This window comes from Capricornis sumatraensis, chromosome 9, assembly GCF_032405125.1.
Source record: "Capricornis sumatraensis isolate serow.1 chromosome 9, serow.2, whole genome shotgun sequence".
Lineage (NCBI taxonomy): Eukaryota > Metazoa > Chordata > Mammalia > Artiodactyla > Bovidae > Capricornis > Capricornis sumatraensis.
In genome coordinates this window covers 17,036,428-17,057,435 of record NC_091077.1, presented here as the reverse complement: position 1 = coordinate 17,057,435, position 21,008 = coordinate 17,036,428, and the positions used below count along the sequence as shown (strand labels likewise).

General features: G+C 41.6%; 1 protein-coding gene across 2 annotated transcripts in view; it reads right to left on the bottom strand.

Moving 5' to 3' along the window:
* Positions 1–21,008, bottom strand: part of HNRNPM (heterogeneous nuclear ribonucleoprotein M) — a 39,769-nt gene that overhangs the window by 18,340 nt on the left and 421 nt on the right. The window contains exons 2-8 of one of the 2 annotated variants that reach the window (XM_068980737.1): positions 11,021–11,190; positions 3,857–3,909; positions 2,956–2,963; positions 2,777–2,870; positions 1,687–1,725; positions 1,534–1,569; positions 777–930 (exon numbers count right to left, since the gene is read on the bottom strand). In XM_068980737.1, the coding sequence (XP_068836838.1) occupies positions 777–930; positions 1,534–1,569; positions 1,687–1,725; positions 2,777–2,870; positions 2,956–2,963; positions 3,857–3,909; positions 11,021–11,190 (554 nt within the window). Of the gene's footprint in view, positions 1–776; positions 931–1,533; positions 1,570–1,686; positions 1,726–2,776; positions 2,871–2,955; positions 2,964–3,856; positions 3,910–11,020; positions 11,191–21,008 lie in introns of those variants that run through there. The other variant, XM_068980738.1, reaches the window with a different exon arrangement.

Here is a 21,008-nt window from a genome sequence, read left to right as displayed (position 1 = left end):
TGGCAAACAAAGATTCCATGTACTACATGAACTCCCCCTTCCCCCGCCACCGCCCCGCAAAAAAAAGAACAGTGCTGACATCAGTTTTCCTAGTGTGTCCAATACGCCCGGTGTTCTAGCATGTTTTGAAGTACCATGTTTTCTGGGTAATATACTCAGTGACAATCTTACCAGAGTTTAAGATCAGTGTTCATGTGTGGTATTCTCTCTGCGGTCACTCTAGAGTGAGCAGCCTAGAGTCAGAGAGGTGCTTCTTCCAGAATGTCAATCCACTGGAGAAGACAGGCCCTGTAAGGATTTACCTCTCCCTTCAAATCAGACCTTCTAAAAAGAAAACCCTGGAGAAGACTACTCATTGACATGTGCCCATTTTCGAACCATCGCTTCTATCTACACAGTATTGAACTCCCGTAATAATATCCACAGTAATGTATTCTCTCTAGTCACGTGTGCATACACACTCACTTGTGTCTAACTCTTTGCGACGCCAAGGACTGTAGCCCATCAGGCTCCCCTGTCCATGGGATTTTCCAGGCAAGAATACTGGAGTGGGTTGCTACTGCCTCCTCCAGGGGGTCTTCCTGACCCAAGAATCATACCCATATCTCTTGCATCTCCTGCACTGGCAGGTGATCCACTAGCACCACCTGAGGATCCTCCAGTAACACAGGAAATGCTAATACACAACATTACCACTTCCCCACACAAACCTGCATTACTAATACAACATTTAAGCCAAACTAAATTCACTAGGTCGAATTCCAAAAGAAGGATACATATAGCTTGCACGGCTTCAATGGACTGTTCAAAAGTAACAGTGCCTATTCCACGACTTTTTCCGTCTTTATCCTCAAGAATGTCTGCTCGGACCACCACACCAGCCATACTAAAAACTTCCTTCAGTTTCTTCCAGCCAACTTTATAATCCAGCTAATCAAGAGAAGAGAGAGGAAAATCTCACTGTAAACATTTTTACTACATTTGTGACATGCTTTGGGTAGAAAACAAGCATTAGAAAATGTTACAAAAATAATGTCATAAGCCTTTTAACTACTATTTACTGAATAGTAAAGTCTTTTCTCTGAAGCAACGATTTAAGTCACTTCATTCCTTTCAAATTAATGCTTACTGTGTGAATACCAAAAAACCTCGCTCCCCATTTAAGGTTTACCATCATCCTCCCCAATCCACTTTTATTCTTTAAAAAAAAAAAAAAATTTCCCTTTGCAAATGAGGTTTATTACCATACACCCAGACATAACAAGGGAACATCAATATACAACCTCTGTTCATATTCTTTACCCTGCACGTACTCTTACAAACACCAGCAAAACTCAGTAAACATGCCCCAACAGGACCATGAGTCAAGCCTGTGTGACTTTATGACTACTGTGGTCATTAGTGGACAAAGCCCATAACCCTCCTTTAGCTTTTTTTCCCCCTTCAAATGTCAGAGCTACTGTTTTAACTCATTGACAAGACCATCTAAAGTAGTAAGTCAAACTTTATGAAACAATGTGTCCATTTACTTACATTTGCTACAAATACTGTGCTTCCGAGTCTTCCAGCCTGTAATGCATGGATAATCTCATTTGGGATGTTAGGATTATTTAGGATACTGGGTGGGATATTAATCATTCCTGGGCCACCTGGTCCCATACCCATCCCACCAGTCGTAGCCATCACCTTTTGCATTGCTCTCCTGGCATGTTCACCATCTGGATCCTAAAACAAGCACAAAAGGGTTACATTTAACTGACCTAGTGACAATTAAAACCATGCTCCCACATTTAAGTGATGTTCCTCAAATTTCAGAGATTGAGAGGCTGTTTAGAAACCATTTCTCAAAATCTGTAACAAGAAATTCAAATGAACTAAAACCAAACTGCCAGGCCAGGAACAATTCCAGCCAAAAGTATGAGGAAGAAAGGAAGGGTATAGAATTTAGCTCTCAATTTGAACTAGGAAAAAAACAAAAGGTAAAGGGGTGGATGAAATGATTAGCTAGAACTTCCAGGTTGAAATAAGATCTTCAAGGGCTTGGTATAATTGAATTCTCACTAATTCAATGGGGTTTTATAATTTGTGCAAACCCCATTGGTGATTTCCCAAAATTTTGAAAACACAGCTCTAAATCACGAAGGTTGCTTCATCCTTCCAGAATTCAACTCATGTGTAATGTGTGGAAAGGCTTGTGAATCTCTGGGGTTGATTCTTAAACTCTGCCATTTTGTGTGCCACCTGCACATGAGAGAGCACTCAAGTCCTACCACACTTCCTCTCTGGGCGCTGTGCACTTACTGACCTTCCTTCAAGAGTAGGAGGTAAACATAAGTCAAGGAAGGACTGAATTAACCAAAAACCTCCCACTTTCGTTCAGGGACAGAAGACCCCTGATTTGGATTAGCTACGAAAAAGGACTAAAATTCATTTAACAAAAAAATGATGAGGATTCAGACTGAGTAAAATTGCAGATGTAGAATACCTTAAAAACAAACACACACACAGTAGAAAACCATGGGCTCAGTGTGAGTGGCCAAACCAAGGCAGGCTGGCCTAAGACAAACCACAGGTGTCAGAAGGCAGCAGGCAGTGGCTCAAGATGTGTTCAGCCACTATCCCAAAGTTCTTACGGGAAAGACTGCTGAAGCCTGCGAATGACCCTCCTCTTTAACAACAACAGGACGTCACCAAGGACTATGTCTGTCTTTTCCTATCTCCAAACAGGGACAACTTGACAACTAAAGACGGTATCCACAGTGTTTCATGAGCTTACTTCTTTGACTTTCAGTGGTCTTCCACTCAGACTATGCTTGTTTAGAACTTCCGCAGCTTTTTTCATGCTCTCTTCCATCTTGAATTCAACAACACTATGAAGAGTCAAAAGGAAATGAGTGAAACCAGTCCTACAGCTGAGAAGCTTCAATTGCCAATAAGTAATGAGACAATACTTACGCACATCCCTTTGGAAGAAGCCACAGACCAGTCAGAAGAGCAAGGGAGGAAAAAAGAAAAAAAAGTAAATTTCAGTGACATTTATAAATTAAAAGTATGTTGTTTGTAACAGTTTTTAAATTAGCCCTTCTAAGGGGAAGCTGACAGAGTGTCTTGCCTGGCCTTCCTCATTAAGAGCTCCGCTCCTAGTGTCTCCTCTCTTCACATTACCAGCTTTTGCGCTAGCGCTGCTGAAGTTATAATGAGCAGACCTAAATTCAGGTTCTCCAAGAAATCACACAAACTTTAGATCTGCTTCCCTCGGTACTCAATCAATTCCTTGTCATACTCCTCCTTAAATCCATCCCTTCCATAAATTAAGCTCATCCTTTTGATTATTCTAAGCCATTCTATTGCACGACAGAAAATAGTTAATTTTCTCTTTAAACGAGGCCAATTTTAAACGTTCACGTTTTAGTATTTGTTTTACAAATTTACTGGCACAAAGGCAACTTTTCAGAATCTTTGGTTCACACAACTTTCAAATTCAGCAAACAACCAAAAGTAACATTTTCTAGACAAGAACACACGTTTTACATTAATATACCACCGCTAAAATTCCATGCATAATTCACACACAGCCAATTCCTCTGTTAACAAAGAGACAATGCTGCTCTTGGTCCCCAGTTATCCAAATTGGGCATCCAAAAAGAATACCAAGAAGCTCGTTGGCCAGCCATTTGGAAAAGCGGGACTCCAGTTGGCAAATCCCCTCCCACCCCACTCGGATGTTTGGCAAACCAAACATAGCTACTGTAACATGAGCACTCACTGCCTTCCTGATTTCATTCGATTCCACGCCACCATACAGTTACATTTTTCATGTAGTAAATCCACAGAAGAAATTCTCTCAGACACTTACCCTTGACTTTCCTTCAGCGTCCATTAAGAGCTCCACGTATGTTACCTCACCAACTACAAATCAGTTTCCAGACGACACATAAACCAAGGGAGAAAAGCCAAGAAAACAATGGGAATTTAGAACAATCATCAGCAACCTTGTATGGAGCCTCTGCCTTATAAGAAAGCCCAGAAACACTCCATGTTCTCTAAACCGCCACACTAGGCATTACAGGTGTGCAGTAAAAGTAGGTGAAACTTGTTAACAATATGTCCTTGATTTTCCTCCCACCTCAAACAAGCTATTTCCCTGTCTGAAATGTTCCTTCATGACTACAGGCAATCCAAATCTACAGGAAAGAAGTCTGCATGATTCACTTTCGGGAAGAAGGAAGGAAAACAGTTTTACACATACACTGACTGCTGAAAGCAGGTTAACAGCACACTAAATGCAATGCCACTGAATGAGCTCAACTGTTCACTAAAAAGATGTGTACATGTATATGTTCAAAAGACGCACACACAGCATGGCTGGCTACAGGAGTGTGCAACCTGTCCAATCGCATCGAGCTCTGCTGAGGGCCATGCACTTAGGTAACATTCTGCTGCTGCTTGAAATGCTCAGTCATTTTAAAGTAAGGAGCCCGGAGCTTTCACGTTGCACTGGGCCCCACAAATTCTGTGGCTGATTTCTGCACACAGCACTAGGCTTCATAACTATCACAAGCAGGATGTATAACTTATCCATCACAAAAACCACAGCAGCATCTGGATTCTTTTCAATGAATTAAACCAGGCTTTATTCTTAGTGCTCTCTCAACCTTCTCACTACAGGACACAGATAAATGCAAACTTAGAGCTCAGTTGGCACCTCAAGAGCTACATAGACTCACTCAGGAGGCTAGTCGACACAAAAGGGAAAAAACAAACATTTCCAAAGAACCCACAGATTTTCCTCCAGGTTTGGATTGCCAATTCATGACCACCACAACCAGATGTTAGAACCCACCAAGACAACCACCAAAATGGCTGCTGAACTTGAAGATGGCACAAACACACCAAAAAAGCCCAGAAATTTTAGCGTTAACTTGGAGACTAAGCAGATTCTCCGAAGTCAAGAAAGGCCTTTTGTTCCAAGAAATATTTTTTTCATTTTCAGGATTATTCTTTATGATGATAAAGCCTCCTCTCACTCAGTTTTCAATTTGGTTTAGCAGTACAAAAATAAATCCCTTAACGGCCCCAAGTCTTGCCTAGCCTATTCCTTTGTTCAAAGGGTATTAAAATTATAAGGATTTTAAAATTAATATACCACAAAAAGACTGAAGTGCAAAGTAAGATTAATTTTTTTAAATTTGAAGAGTACACTTATTAGTAATATATTTGCATGGCAGTGGACAGGAAGAAGGTCAAGTATTCAAAGTTTAAATCTATAGCCTCACCTTCCTTGTCCTTTCCTGAAATATTACAGACTACACCAGCACTTTGCACAAAACAAGAAGGAAAACTGGTGTAAAGAAAAGAGATTAGGATTATTTCTAAAGAAAAAATTAGGAGGCACTGGTTTAACTTTTAGAGTATCCACAACTGAAAAATGATCACAGCCAAGGAATAAATAGTCATACAAATTGGCTTTCTGTCATCCTTACAAAAGTAAAGCAAGTCCAAAAATGCTGTGGTCATTCTTGAGGCCATGTTAAAAGCCATTTATTTCAACAGCAGCAGCCATTTGAGGACCAACAGCCCTTGACTCCACGTTGATGAAAATACCAAGTTGTATCAAGACAGTGAAGAGACCCCACCCCAAGTTAACCTCCTAGAGCTGAGACTACTACCTAATAACCTTAAAAATAAATTTAAAAATCACAGTATCTAACTCTGACAGCTGTAACCATGTTGTCAGAATTCAAATATTGTTGCATTTTTAGAAGTTTCTAGTTTGTGCCTATAAAGACACTGATTTATCAAAAAGTTGTCACTACAACCCAGAAACCAAGCAAGTCTAAACCAAACCTTTTTCCATGATCATAACCATTTTAACCAAAAGCCAAGTTTAGAAATTAGGACTTTGTCTACTTAACATTCTAGAGACAGCACAAATCCAACTTCAATCCTCTCCACCAATAACTCCGCTTAAAGGGTTCTCTCTTCCCCAAAAGGTACAGTTGCTTATTAAAAATTATATTTAAAAGACCTCCACCCTCAGTTTAGCTATAGGTTAGGCAAGTCTTGCAGTTCTACCATGAGTAGCGCTGTTTCTGAGTATCGTCAGTAATAACCATGTTCCTCATAAATTCATAATTTTCTGATCTCTATCCTGAGAGACCACATCAATTCAGAGGTGTAAGCAAACCACTGTTACAGAATCTGCAACAGTTGCCAATTCATACTTCTCTACAGGAAGATGGTTAACAAAACCTTTAAAAAAGTCACCTCTCCTTTAGTTCTACATTATTAAAGCAAAGGCCTGTTAAGTACAGTCAGCGTAACTATCAACAATTTGAAGGCAAAATGTGTCAACTATTCATAGTCTAGTCATATTCAATGAAATGAAGTTTAAAAGAACAAATCAACCCAAGCACAGAAGTTAAGGCTGTGACGCGAAGTTAACAAACTGGCAGTTTCAAGTCTCGTAGACATAGAATCTGCAGGTATTAATGGAAAATACTACTGCTCCTCTTGTTCCTGATCATGGATGGAATCCATGGAATCCCAAGAGTAGACTACTAAAACAAATTCTACTGCAGCTTTAAACATCAGTTTCTGAATGAAAAAACAAAGTCTTTGAAAGATTGAATACCAAATGTTATTACCTACCTTTATTTTAAAATGCTCCAAGAACTCACTGTTAACCAACATTTAGGTGGATTATTAAAAATAGTACCTCAAGAATAAAATATGATGAGGATAAGAAAATGAGCAACTCCCAAAGAACTCAGGTAGTCCCTTGGAGCTACTCTGCCCTAATACTCCTGCACATCTTTGTATCAAAATACAGGGGCTAAAGCTTCACTGAAGAGAACTCATATGTGAAAGGCCTAAAGGGGGTGGGGAAGGAGCTCAAAAGCATGTTATCAAACATTTTCACTCAGTCAACGCTCAGAGAGCCACTCTAATGGAGGGGTACATGGAAAAAATGCCTATTTTAACTTGGAAGGCTTGTTTCTTTGATATATTGCTAACTTGACACACATAGCAAAAAGCATTATTCGATACAATGAATATTCAATTCATGGACAAGTTAGAAAAAATGATTAAGCACATTCTTGCTGCTAATTCCACACAGCAGAACACTGTCTCTCTAACTTGACCAAAACCCAACAAATAAGACAGGCAGGCTGCACTGTTAAGGTTTAAGTACCCACACATATGAACACTGCAGCAGCAACAGACCTTTCCAAAACGAAGGCTGAATATCCAACAGAGGAAATCATAAAGGAGCCAAAGAGACTTGGTAGGGATTTTTACTTAAACCGAAAATAAAGTTCTGCTCTGCAGACTCACAGTGTAGATTATCACTGAGAGCCAACAGACTCACTATTGGACTATACTTGCCCTCTGGGCCTCAGTTTTCTGTCAGCTGGAATTTGAAATTTACTTAAAGTGACGCATTCAATAAAAACAGATGGATTAAGTGCTTAAGAAATCCTTGCTTACACAAGTTAAACTGACTGCTTCTACCCTTGAGACTGACTGAGAGTAAGCTGTACCGCTGGCCTTGTCTTCCTCACACTGCGCTCCAGCTCAGTCCCGCCAGGGTGCAGCTGCCCCACCTCCAGGCTGCTGGAGAACAGCTCAACTATGAGCTTTCCTCAGGCACTCAGGACTTCTCTAAAACGGTGCACAACACTCTTCAAGTTTACAATTCCCCAAATCAATCAATCACCCTTTGCTCACAGAAGTCTTAATTTTTCGCCCAGACCTTACGGTCAAACACTCTTGAGACATTCATGTCTACCAATATTTGTCAAGTGATGAAAACCAGGCAGGTGTGAGACTGTTCTGTCACTTTCAAACCTGGTCTGGCAGTCTCCAATTCAAATTTCCTCTTACACTGGCTCTCAGTTTTCATTTCAATCCACTCTTCAGTCAGTGTTCATGAAGTCATCTGTTCCACGTAATATCTCCATTAAAAATAAGCATGATCACAGGGACAAAGGAAAACATGAAGCAGCCAAACAGGCTGGGTAGGGACTTTTACTTAATTTGAAAATAAAGTTCTGCTCCTAGACACACAATGTAGATCTTCTCGAGCCAACAAAAAACCTCTCCTCTGCACCTTCAGGACATGTAGAGGAGGAAGAGGGAAGCTCAAGGAAAGGGTGAGTTCAGTTCTGTGGGCTGTTTAATCCACCTCCCTGAATGGTATATGGTGGGAGAGGGGGCAGCGGAACCAGCCTGGCACAGAACAAAACAAAGCTCTCAATTACCTCTTTTCTTTAAAACCAGCAATGCTGACTGCATGACACTGCCACCAAACAAGCTTTGTGATCCCATCCAGGGGAAAAGGCACCAGTGGCCTGTTCACATAAGGCACGCATTATTAACAGGCACTCCAAGAATGCTGTTAAAAGCTAACAGAGAAGATATACCTGGTGTCCGAGGAGCAGAAATTAGGGAGGGGTACATGATGCGTGATCATCCTTAGAAAAAAGCTCCTGTCTTGCCATCTCAAAGCTGCTACCTGAGTTCTGAGATGCAGCTATTATAGGTAGTGCTGCAATGACAGAGCTTTTTCCACATCTCTAAGCCGAGGACAACTAATTCTAGCCATCCCTCTAGTTTTCTGAAAACAACAGGGGTATGATTTCATCAGGAACAGACCTTAAAATATAGACTGATAAAGAGTGGTTGGATCACAATAGCCCACTACTGTGGTTTGCCCACTTCAGAGACCGTCCTGAGAATAATACTTTTATTAGACTGTAAGAGCCTCTATCCCCAACCTTTTTCTCCCCTGTGCAATAACAAGTCTTCTAAAACCTTAAAACATTGTGACAGATTTTAAGAAAATATTTCAGATTTCAAATAATCATCGAAACATTTTTGGTATACCAAGACATGAATTAAAATAGTTTTAAAAACCTCACAATGAAAATAAGAACATTTGTACTTATATAAAGTTTCTTTTGATTTCACATACTGGATATAAGATTTACCATGAAAAGATTACCTTTCTCTTATGAATCCCTTTATCCACAATCCAATACTGCTAAAACTTAATTAAACAGAAAGGTAATTAATTTAACCTGTACAGGGGAGCGCTAAACAAGAACATTTTAAGGTTTATTAAAAATAACTGATTTACTGCACACCTGTAATTCTAAATTACACCACCAAAAATACACTGAAAGGGCTGAGCCAGGGCATTCATAGCAGTATGCCAGGGGAATATGAGAACCAGTTTGGAAGTATCCGAATAAACCACCAGGCTGGCTCCACACTTAATACAGTGCAAAATAGGAAGTTGAGGTGAACTGCTTCTACATCCAGAAACGTCATGGCTGCTGCTGCTGCTACCAGCTTTAAGGCTCCCAAAACTGAATTACTGAATGGTAAAGCAGTAAAAATGTCACCTACTTTATCCATCATGTCCCAAAACTGGTTCACACACTCCTATAAATGGAAAATAATTTGGCCTGCAATCTCTTACACAGTTCTAACAATTGCATTTTCAAAGCCACATTCCTGGTTCTTGGAACTACTATACCTTATTATCAATGGAAGTATCCATTCAGCGGTTCAACCAAATCGCGAGAACACAAATTTGGAGGTTATTCCAAAAACTAATTCGAGTGAGACCCAACTGTGCTGTACAGAAATTCTAAGCTTTATTGAAGCAGCAGTCCCAAAAACCAAGAACACTGCATCTGGGATGCCTCGTGACACGCCCTTCAGACAGAAACTTCACTCGTGCCCAGGAGCACTGGCAGGAATGATTTGGCTGATCAAGGCAGGAAAACAAACCTCACACCAGAACGTTTTTCCATCCATGTTACCTGGAGAAATACTACATGGGAGCAGCCTACATGACTGTACAGAGAGGTTCACGGTGCCTAATGCTTCTGGCATGTTGTGGTTGAATTAAATGATGGGACCATGATGGCAGTGGGCCGTTCATAATTTCAAAACCCAATGCTGGGAGCACCAGTACACATACCAAAATGTCCTATCCAAGTGGCATCTGTCTGTCACTGAAATGTTAATCATTTGACAAATCAAGCTCAAATCTCTTTACATTATGAATGCTCCAGAAAAACCAGTACCTTTCAGTCCTTCAAAAAGACTCCAGTTAAGAATTATTTGATTCTAGGTTTCCCATGGGGGTAAGGGTAAGGGGAGACCTCCACGCCTTTAGACAAATGGTTCTCTATCAAGTTTCACCTAAACCGGGGCTGAGCAATCTCTTTAGCCCTGTGTGCCACCAGCAGGGCCCAGAATCAGGAAAAGACAACAAAAGCAGCAGAACAGGAGTGTGACAAGGAGGGGGACACACATGGTGTGCGCAGGAGGCAGAAGCAGAGGACCACGGGGGCAGCCAACCGCCCAGGGTCTCCTGGTGGCAGCAGAGCTTCAGTTGCTTCCTCTGCCCTCAACCAGACTCTGGACACCAGGGTTGGGACTGGTGGGTGCCTGAAGGCACCAAATTACACAGCGGATGCTTTATTTTGAGCTACCCAACTGCCAATCGAGTCTGTGTTTTCCTCCCCAGGCATGGTTTTATAATTTAGAATCTGAGCAGCACATGTTCCAGCCACCAAATTTTGATCCCAGGAAGACATCCGCAAAATTTAGACAAACTACTACCTTCCCGCCAGAATTTTAAAACAAAAAAGGAAAATAAAAAAATTTCTCCCACCTAATAGGAAGAATTCAAAAAATTTCCTTAATTCCATAACAAAGAGGCCCCCCTCAAGTTTAATCGAAGCCCTGTTAACCATACTAAGCCAGTGAAATCATTCGTAGGCCAAGGGATCATACAAATGCCCCCATGTGACACACAAGTGCATGACCACAAAAAAAAGAAAAAAGGTAGGGTGGATGGGAGGGGGCTTGACTCTCAAGCCTGGAGAGGACACATGCTCTACTCAGAACAGCTTCCACTGACAAAAAATAACCAAGGAATTAGCCACAGAGAAGATGACACACCAACCTTCTGACCCTACTCAAAAACCAGTACCATTACCTTTTTCTTTAACCAGGTCTTTAAGTGACTGCCATTTCACATCAAAAGGTATGTTTGTAATGAAGGCTCTGTATCTTTTAGTTGGATTGGCATATGGCTCAAAGCGATTGCCTCCTCTTTTTATGTTTTTCTCCTTCCTCTTCTCATTCTGAGCAGGTCGTTCTCCTTCACTGAATTCAAAAGAGGAGAGAAAAACATTCACAAGTTAGCACAACCCAAAAGACAATATTTGATTTTCCAGGCAAACTATCCTGGCAAATTTGCCTAATTATCTCAGGCCAAGTTACATATAACATAAGAATATTGATTGATTTGAGTCACTCAAACTAAAGTGGTCCATAGAGCAGAAAACTGCAGTAGTACACTCCTGAAAATCCACCTATCGAAACAACCATTTCCAAGACAAATGTGCTTTCCTAGGCCTTCACACACTCCCATGGGGCTCTAACATAGGCTGGGGGGAGAGGCCATCTCCCTACCTGAGGTCCTTTAATTCCAAGACAGAAACAGGAAAACGGAAGGGAAGATTTATAAGACTTCATGGAACCCAAAAGAGGTTGTACACATAGGCCCAACAAACTTTAGCCCTACAAATAAGTAACTTTCATTGTGGGGGAAAAAAATTTTTTTAAGTGGGAACATAAAATGGTGCAGTTACTACAAAACAGTTTGGCAATTACTCAAAAAGTTAAAACATAATTACCAGAGGACCAAGCAATTCCACTCCTAGGCAGTATTATTCACAGTAGCAAAAGGTGCAAACAACCCAAGCATACACCAAAAGATGAACGGAATAAACAAAATGCGGTAGATCCAGGCAATGGAATATTACTCAGTCATTAAAAAAAAAAAAGGAATGAAGTGCTGATACATGTTACAAAAGAGATGAACTTTGCAAACATTATGCTAAGTGAAATAAGTCAGGCATAAAGAAAAAAAGACGAGGTTACCCAGGACTGGGAAGAGGTGGGAATGGTGAGTTACTGTTTAATTGCTACAGAGTTTGTTTGGGATGATAAAAAAAAAAAAGTTCTGGAAATGGTGAGTGAATAGGTACAACACTGTACCTAATGCCATTAAATTGTACACGTAATCATTTTAAGATGGCGGAATTTACATACATCTTACCACAATTTTTTTTTAAGGGAAAAAAACCTTACCCTACTCAACTCCATTACTTTGAGGCTAAGGAAACTGAAGTCGAGCAACTCTGGTAGGTAAAAAGCAGGCTAACAATTCTTCAGCAAAGAAGGGTGGATTTTTTTTTTTGGCGTGGACTTTCCTGCAATACTCTCTACCTTTGTTTGTTAGGTGCTTCCACGGAGTAGCATTTCTAAACCCTACAGGTACAAATGTGGCTTAGCGTGAGCAGGAAAAAACGTTCACAAGAAATGCAGGCTCCCAAAGGACAGAACCAGACAGGCTGGAAGCCCAGGCCAAAGCCCAGGAACAGGCCAGAGTGTGTGCACAGCCAGGGCAAGGCCGGGCCGGCTGAACAAGACTGCTCTCTCAGCCCCCGTGATCAAAGGCGGACACCAGTGAGAGCTGACAAGGAACAACTGGGGAGCCAGCAACCAAAGAAGTCCTCTTGTGCATCAAGTCCAGCACTGTCTGCTTCCCAAGCCCTCTGCTTTTCTACCAGCGAGACGTGAAAGACTCCCACAACTACAGATTCCAGCAGAGACTTTGTGATCCACAACAAAAAGGCAAAGAAAACAAAAAATCAAGACTAAGGTATTGATGATTTACAAGACCACCTTTTTTAAAGTAAGGGTTGATCTTTATTCTAGGATATGTCTTTCCTGCAGTGGGGAATGGCAGCTGGAGGACTTTCTTTCAGTGTACCTGGAAAAATTAAAGTTAGCAACTTATTTTAGTCCCCAAGGCATTTTTTTTAAAAACTGGTCCCTCACAGCCAAATACAAGTGTGCCAAGTATTAAGGAAAGCAACTTCCTCCATGATCTGATCGATACCAATATCAACATGCAATCAACAGACCTCCTTCACAGGGGCTGGCAGATGGCGGAAAGGGATAGGGTCACACAATCCCTGGATTCCTAGAATTCTTTACTCTGTCTACCCAGGCTCATGACAGACTCTCCTTAGGCTGACTGCACACCACAAAAACAGTCCACCTGTCTACTCCATAGGAAAGCCCAGCACCAGGGCTGCCAAACAGCATGAGGCCATGCATCTTACCCTCAGCAGATGAGAAGGACAAGTGTTACAATTAATAAAACGGAGATCAATTTTCATTTCATGGGCCTAACTACAGAGGGTCTACCGGTAGAAATACATCGTAACAGAATTGGCTTCTTCTGAAGCCCAAATATTCTATCAGCAACATAAAAAACATTATTCTGACACAGGGTCCATGACACAGTTACAGTTCCAGCCTGTGTTTTAACAGACTGCTCAACTCACCTTATAAATTACAAAATGTATAAATAACTCATTACAAGACAAAGGTAACAAAGTGTCAAGGCCAAATTCTGCCATGCAGCATTACTGCTAAGAATAAACTGCCCAATCTAACCACAGAAGATGGGGATGATGCTGTGAAAGTGCTGCACTCAATATGCCAGCAAATTTGGAAAACTCAGCAGTGGCCACAGGACTGGAAAAGGTCAGTTTTCATTCCAATCCCAAAGAAAGGCAATGCCAAAGAATGCTCAAACTACCGCACAATTGCACTCATCTCACATGCTAGTAAAGTCATGCTCAAATTTCTCCAAGCCAGGCTTCAGCAATACGTGAACCGTGAACTTCCAGATGTGCAAGCTGGTTTTAGAAAAGGCAGAGGAACCAGAGATCAAATTGCCAACATCTGCTGGATCATGCATGGAAAAAGCAAGAGAGCTCCAGAAAACCATCCATTTCTGCTTTATTGACTACGCCAAAGCCTTTGACTGTGTGGATCACAATAAACTGTGGAAAATTCTAAAAGAGATGGGAATACCAGACCACCTGACCTGCCTCTTGAGAAATCTGTATGCAGGTCAGGAAGCAACAATTAGAACTGGACATGGAACAACAGGCTGGTTTCAAATAGGAAAAGGAACACGTCAAGGCTGTATATTGCCACCCTGCTTATTTAACTTCTATGCAGAGTCCATCCTGAGAAACGCTGGACTGGAAGAAACACAAGCTGGACTCAAGATTGCCGGGAGAAATCTCAATAACCTCAGATATGCAGATGACACCACCCTTATGGCAGAAAGTGAAGAGGAACTAAAAAGCCTCTTGATGAAAGTGAAAGAGGAGAGTGAAAAAGTTGGCTTAAAGCTCAACATTCAGAAAACGAAGATCAGGGCATCCGGTCCCATCACTCCATGGAAAATAGATGGGGAAACAGTGGAAACAGTGTCAGACTTTATTTTTTGGGGCTCCAAAATCACTGCAGATGGTGACTGCAGCCATGAAATGAAAAGACGCTTACTCCTTGGAAGAAAAGTTATGACCAACCTAGATAGCATATTCAAAAGCAGAGACATTACTTTGCCGACTAAGGTCCATCTAGTCAAGGCTATGGTTTTTCCAGTAGTCATGTATGGATGTGAGAGTTGGACTGTGAAGAAGGCTGAGCGCCGAAGAATTGTTAACTTTTGAACTGTGGTGTTGGAGAAGACTCTTGAGAGTCCCTTGGACTGCAAGGAGATCCAACCAGTCCATTCTGAAGGAGATCAGCCCTGGGATTTCTTTGGAAGGAATGATGCTAAAGCTGAAACTCCAATACTTTGGCCACCTCATCCGAAGAGTTGACTCACTGGAAGAGACTCTGATGCTGGGAGGGATTGGGGGCAGGAGAAGGGGACGACAGAGGATGAGATGGCTGGATGGCATCACCGACTCGATGGACCTGAGTCTGAGTGAACTCCAGGAGTTGGTGATGGACAGGGAAGCCTGGCATGCTGCAATTCATGGGGTCGCAAAGAGTCGGACACAACTGAGCGACTGAACTGAACTGAATCCACACCACAGAGCTCACCATCCAGAAGGCAGCTCATGTGGGTTATGCCCAAGGTATGCCCACAGCACCAGTATACCCAAATCCTTCTCCAGCTAATCATTTCCTCTCTCTGAGAAGTTTCCTCCTAAGTAAAACAGGTAAGAACTATCTCATCACTTGCAGTTTCTTAAAAAACTGACCTTTTCATAAATCTAATAATCACTATCAACTCTATTCTTTACAGAGAACAATCCTCAAAAAAACCTCACGACACATTTTTAAGTACACATGATATGATAACTGAACAAAATCCCATCTTTAAAAAATGTTCAATTCAATTTTCTCATTTATCTTCTAGACAGAATTAGGGGAATATTCTTCTAGCCCTAAAATACATGTAACACAACTGTAAAAACCTTTTAGAAGTACATTTTTTCAGGTAGATTATCATTTAGCTACACTGATGAAAAACTGTTTTATCCTAAATACCCCAAATTTAGGATATTATAAATTCAAAATGTTAAAACACACCTACCATGTTATTCACAACTAGATACTTACCCAGAAAAAAAAGAATATATCCATGCAAAAACTTATACCTGAATGCTCATAGCAACATTATTTATTCCAGTTTCCCAAAAACTGCAAATCTAAATGTCTACCTACTAACAGGCAGAGATCAAGCTTCCCTGGTGGCTCACTAGATAAAAAAAATCTGCCGCAAAGTAGGAGATCCGGGTCAAACCTGGGTTGGGAGGATCGCCTAAAAGGAGTTGCGACCCACTCCAGTATTCTTGTCTGGGAAATCCCATGGACAGATGAGCCTGCAGGCTGTACAGTCCATGGGTCACAAGAGTTGGACACGACTTAGCAACTAAACTACCATCCACTAACAGGTGAATGAATTAACAAACTAGTATATTCATACAATGAAATACTATTCAACAGTAAGTAATGAATTACACACAACATGGATGAACCCCACTCAAAGAAACCAGACAGAAGAAGCATACATATAGTATGACTTCACCATGTAAAACTGTGTGTGAGAAAATGTAATCCGGCAAACTAATTTACAGCAGGTTCTCTCAGCCTCAACAGTATGAACATTTTAGGCCAGAAAATTCTTTTGTTGTTTGAGCCTGCCCTATGTGCTTCAGGGTCCCTGATCTCTCCCCAAGGGAGGCCAGAAGCAGCCCCATTCCTCAGATCTGAAGATGAAGGTAAGGAAAAAAAAAAAAAATTCCCAAGACACTTTCAAATGTCCTCTGAAGGGAAAGAAATCTCCCAATGAGAAGCACTGATAAATACTTATGTGGAGAATACACTAACAGTTGCCTGGAGGTGGGGGAAAGGAGGACTCAGGATTACAAAGGGGCAGCAAAAACTTCTACAGGTTATAACTGTATTATTTTCATTCAGTGATGATATCAAATCGCACACTTCCAACCTGTACAGTTTGTTGTGCCAATTATACATTTCTTAAAGTTCCTGCTGCTTTCTCAAACTCCAGATCTTACTCCAACATAACTTGACTTGTAACTCCTACATAAAGTTAACAAATTTGCAATCTTTCAAAGAAACTGAAGCTACCTAAACCAGCTAAATAAATGCCTTACCAATAGTGTTCTTGCTAACTTGCTTCCAATGGTCAATAAACACCCCACCTGATTCTGGCACCCAACTATCTATCTGAAGTTCTAAATAGACCCAGTATGTTAAAAACTTTTCCTGACAATCTATAACCTAATTACTAATACATTAATAAAGATAAGTCCAAAATACCTTAAGAAGCTTCTGAGTCAGTCAAGTAAGATTAATTATGATTAATACGGTTTTGGAACTGTTTTACTGACTGTACTCTGAAGACTGATAACTTACCATGTCACTGCTCCATCGTACTAGAATTATACTTTACATAAAGATCACAACTAAAAAACTAAAATACTGAGTGCCTAGTCCACAAAGAGCCACTACATTCACTATGTAAAACAGTAAATCCCTACCCCTCTTACGCTTCCACAGCATTCCTATGTATAATGCTCTCATAACTCCTGGAGTTTTTCAATCATGAGTGTAGTTTGCTACAGTGTAGTTTGCTGCAGAGAAACAGCAACTAGAATATCTTGAATCCTGACCACATCTCTTGAGAGAAAAGACCCCCCTCAACCTCCATATTCCCTTCAGAACTATCCCTTATGTAGAATGATTCTTCACAAAAATCCTTTCAATCCTGAACTCCACTAATGTACTGAACATGTAGAGCGCACTATTCTAGCTCCAGGTCTACCACTTAACTACCCACGTGAGTCCAGTTCTTTACCTCTATGGTTCTTTACCACCAAAACCCGCATAACCTGTATCCATGAAGCTCACAGGGGTGTTGGGAGAATCAACAATCAGCCTAACAAAAAGCAGTTTGGTAAATGTTCAGCGCAGTTATCTAAGAGGATAGTACCAGAGGTGACTAAGAGGTAGGGTCATCTAAGTCTGAACCCCAATGTCACCAGCTCTTTGCCAGGCCTCAGTTCCTTCATCTGTGAAAGGTGGTTATTACCCACACTCACAAGTTTAAAGAAGCTGGCACACTAACTGTGACAATGATGTATTTTTGTATCAAAAACTTTCTGGAAAATGATTCACTCCTTGCATTCTACCACCACACATAATGATTAGACTTTAAGCCCACTGGGGCCGTGGCTAAGGAAACCTTAACACTGTACTTGCTGTTTAGCGCCGTGTTTGACTCTGTGTAGTCTCTGACTCTTTGTGACCCCAAGGACTGTAGCCCACCAGTCTCCTCTGGGGATTTCCCAGGCAAGAATACTGGAGTGGGTTGCTGTTTCCTTCCCTAGCGGATCTTCTCGACCCAGAGATCGAACTCCTGTCTCCTGTATTGCAGGCAGATTCTTTACCACTGAGCCACCAGGGAAGCCTCCACTGTACTCATCACAGACTACCAAAACAGTAATTCAAACTTCACCTCACTGCAAAACACAGTAATGGGAGAGTCTATCTGAGAAATTCCAAATGAAACAAGCAACCTAATCTTTGCAGACTAGTATCCCCCAGCCTAGCCTTGAATAAAATCAAAAAAGCAAAGAGCTAGCAGCATGCATTCCAACAATCCAAATCCCCATTTTAATCCTGAGCTCACCATCAAATGTGTCTCAAGATTATTATCAAGCATACAAGCACTTCTTAAAGTACAGCAAACACTCAAGTCACCGCAAAGCACAAAGAATCAGGTTTAAAATTTAAAAAAGAAAAAAACCCACTTCAAATGTCTCTTTACTGAGAGGTTTGCTGTGGAAACAGCAAAAGCCTTAGAGTCAAGATGGCCTCCCCCAGATTCTTAGGGTCAGTTTCTTTAACCTGAATTTTCTCGATTAAAAAAAAAAAATCTTTTCTTGACTGTAAAATAGTGTTAACGCTAACCCTGCATCCCCAGAAATTTACACTAAATACAAATTTTTATTTTTAAAATAGCCCATCTCTCACCTTCAGATTCAGCCACAGGTTAATCTGGAAGTGAAGTAGGTTAAGTCACTGATTTTAAATGTATGGTGTAACCTCTATTTTTAAACAATAAAATTAAAAAACAAACCAAAACCCCTAAGCCTATGTGTCCCTCTAAAATGAACATTTTTACCCCCAATACACGCTAACTCTGAATCTTGACTGTCCTTAGGTGGAATGCATTTCTCATCAATGTAAGGAAAAAAACAGCCAGCTTACAGCTGGCAGAGAAAAGGAATTGCAAAACAGGTTGTGCTTTCCATGGTCCTCATCAAGCTTGCTGTCTCAGTGCCTTTTCAGCTTTCAGCACACTCCACTCCTGGTGGATACAAAGGTGAGAAGAATCTAGTCTCACTCATTTCCCATCCCGCAAAAGTGGCTCAGCTGATAAACCACTTGCAATGCGGGAAACCTGGGTTCGATTCCTGGGTTGGAAAGATCCCCTGGAGAAGAGAAAGGCTCCCCACTCCAGTATTCTGGCCTAGAGAATTCCATGGACTGTATGGGGTCGCAAAGAGTCGGACACCACTGAGCGACTTTCACAAAATCACAAAAAAAGCTCTCAAGATAAAAATCTGAACTCCCTAATCTGGAATTCACTGCCCACCAGCTGGCCCCCAGTGCTCCAGCAGTTTCAGTTCTTTACAAAGAAAGTGAAAGGAAAATGAAGTTCCTTATAAATATATACCAAACATGCCAAAATCTTTGAACACTCCTCTGCTTCCCTCCAATGATCACCTTTCATCATCCTCCTCCTCCTAGGGGAACACCTGGTCGCCCCCAGCAGCTTAGGGTTGGGGGAGGGGAGACCCTCCAAGCTCCCCACCCCTGGTAATGCCTTTTACTTATATCACTTTACTACAAAAATATCCATTGGCCCCTCCCGATGAGCAGGGAGACAGTTTTCTAAAGAGCTCTGCTTTAAAAGCTCCCCGATGCAAAACACACACACACACAAACACCCAAAATACAAACTTTTCCAATGGCCCTACAAAATACATCTAAGTGTTCCTAACTGCCTAAAATATTCTCTATTTAAACAGTCTCAGACTGAGGTTCTTCCAACAAAGACTTTTAATTTCTGAAACCTTCTGATTTTTTCTGAAGGCCATGTTTTCTGTTTGTCAAATGAATCAGTCACAAAATGACTATTTGGAAATGGATTGTGGAAAATGGGAAATTTGGAAAATGTACCCCAGATGCTATAATCTGTAACTAATAACTTCTCACCTAGCATGATTCTAGCAGCACTCCATCCTGTGATAACCGCTTTGAAAGGAAAAAAAAAAGACATAAATGTATATCTTAAAGGCCTCCAAACATGGTCCTCAAAAATCCTACCAGGCTCCCTTAAACAAGTTATTTTAAAAAAGTCTAAATGAACACGTCCCTTTTCAGAGTTTTCAATAACAAAAGAGTTGGGATTACTTCTAGGATGCCTTTCTCTCGATTTCCAAGGTATTTCGCTCCTCCCCACCTCAGGAGAGTTTAACAATATAGCTAGTATTCAGTGAGTGTTCATTAGCAAACTAACTACATTCACTTTTAATCCCCATGAACTCTAATTATACACATTAAAAATTGGTGGGAAGGCAAATCCATAGGAGACAGAACGCATAGCACAGGTATCCAGGAGAGGTGAATGGTTAACTGTTTAATGACTACAGTTTCTATTTAGGGTGAGGAAAAAGTTTTCAGCGTGGATACTGGTGATGTTGCACAAAACCGCGAATGCACTCGATACCACAGAATCATCCACCTAAAAATGGCTGAAACTGTAAATTTCACCAGATTAAAAAAAAAGAAAAAGTATGTGGGAAATCAAAAGTGTGCCCAAGCCTTCCCCTCACCTCCCCCTACAGTTGGCGGGCGAAGGCAAAATGTCTTTCCGCACCTCTCAGGCGACTGTAATCAGAATGAGTGGGGTTCACCGGAGACACAAGACGATGCTTTAAAGCTTTAAGAAAACTTTCAAAACAGAAGACCTAAGACAGAGCCCCCAAAAGGACTCGAAAGGGTGGCCGAGTTTGGAAATGGATGAACCCGCCTAATGATGCAAAATCTTCGCCTAGAACACGGAAAATGTTTCCCTTTTTCCTTCTTTCCTCTTAGACTGTTTCTACGGTTGAACACTGAGCAGCAGATCCGATCGCTCCACAAATATCTACTGCTCACCTGGGGAGGAGCTGAGGCTTGGGGCAAGGGGCGGTTCCCACCGAGGCACTTCCCGCGGGGCCTGGGGGGGGGGGGGAGGAGAACCGCGCGCGCCGGGGCGGAAGGGGGAGGGGGAGTCCGGAGCCGTCCTCGCGGTCCTTCCCGATACCTACCCGCCTCCGCTACCGTTTACCGGGACCGACCGCGCGCGAGGTCCTGCGTGCGCACTCCCTCCCCTATCCCCCACTTTACGGATCGGGAAACTGAGACCCCGGACGACGGCGAAGAGACGTGAAGCCACGCGCCCAACCAAGGTCACCCGACAAGCCAGCAGGTCGCGGACTCCGGGTCTCGTCGGCTCTGGG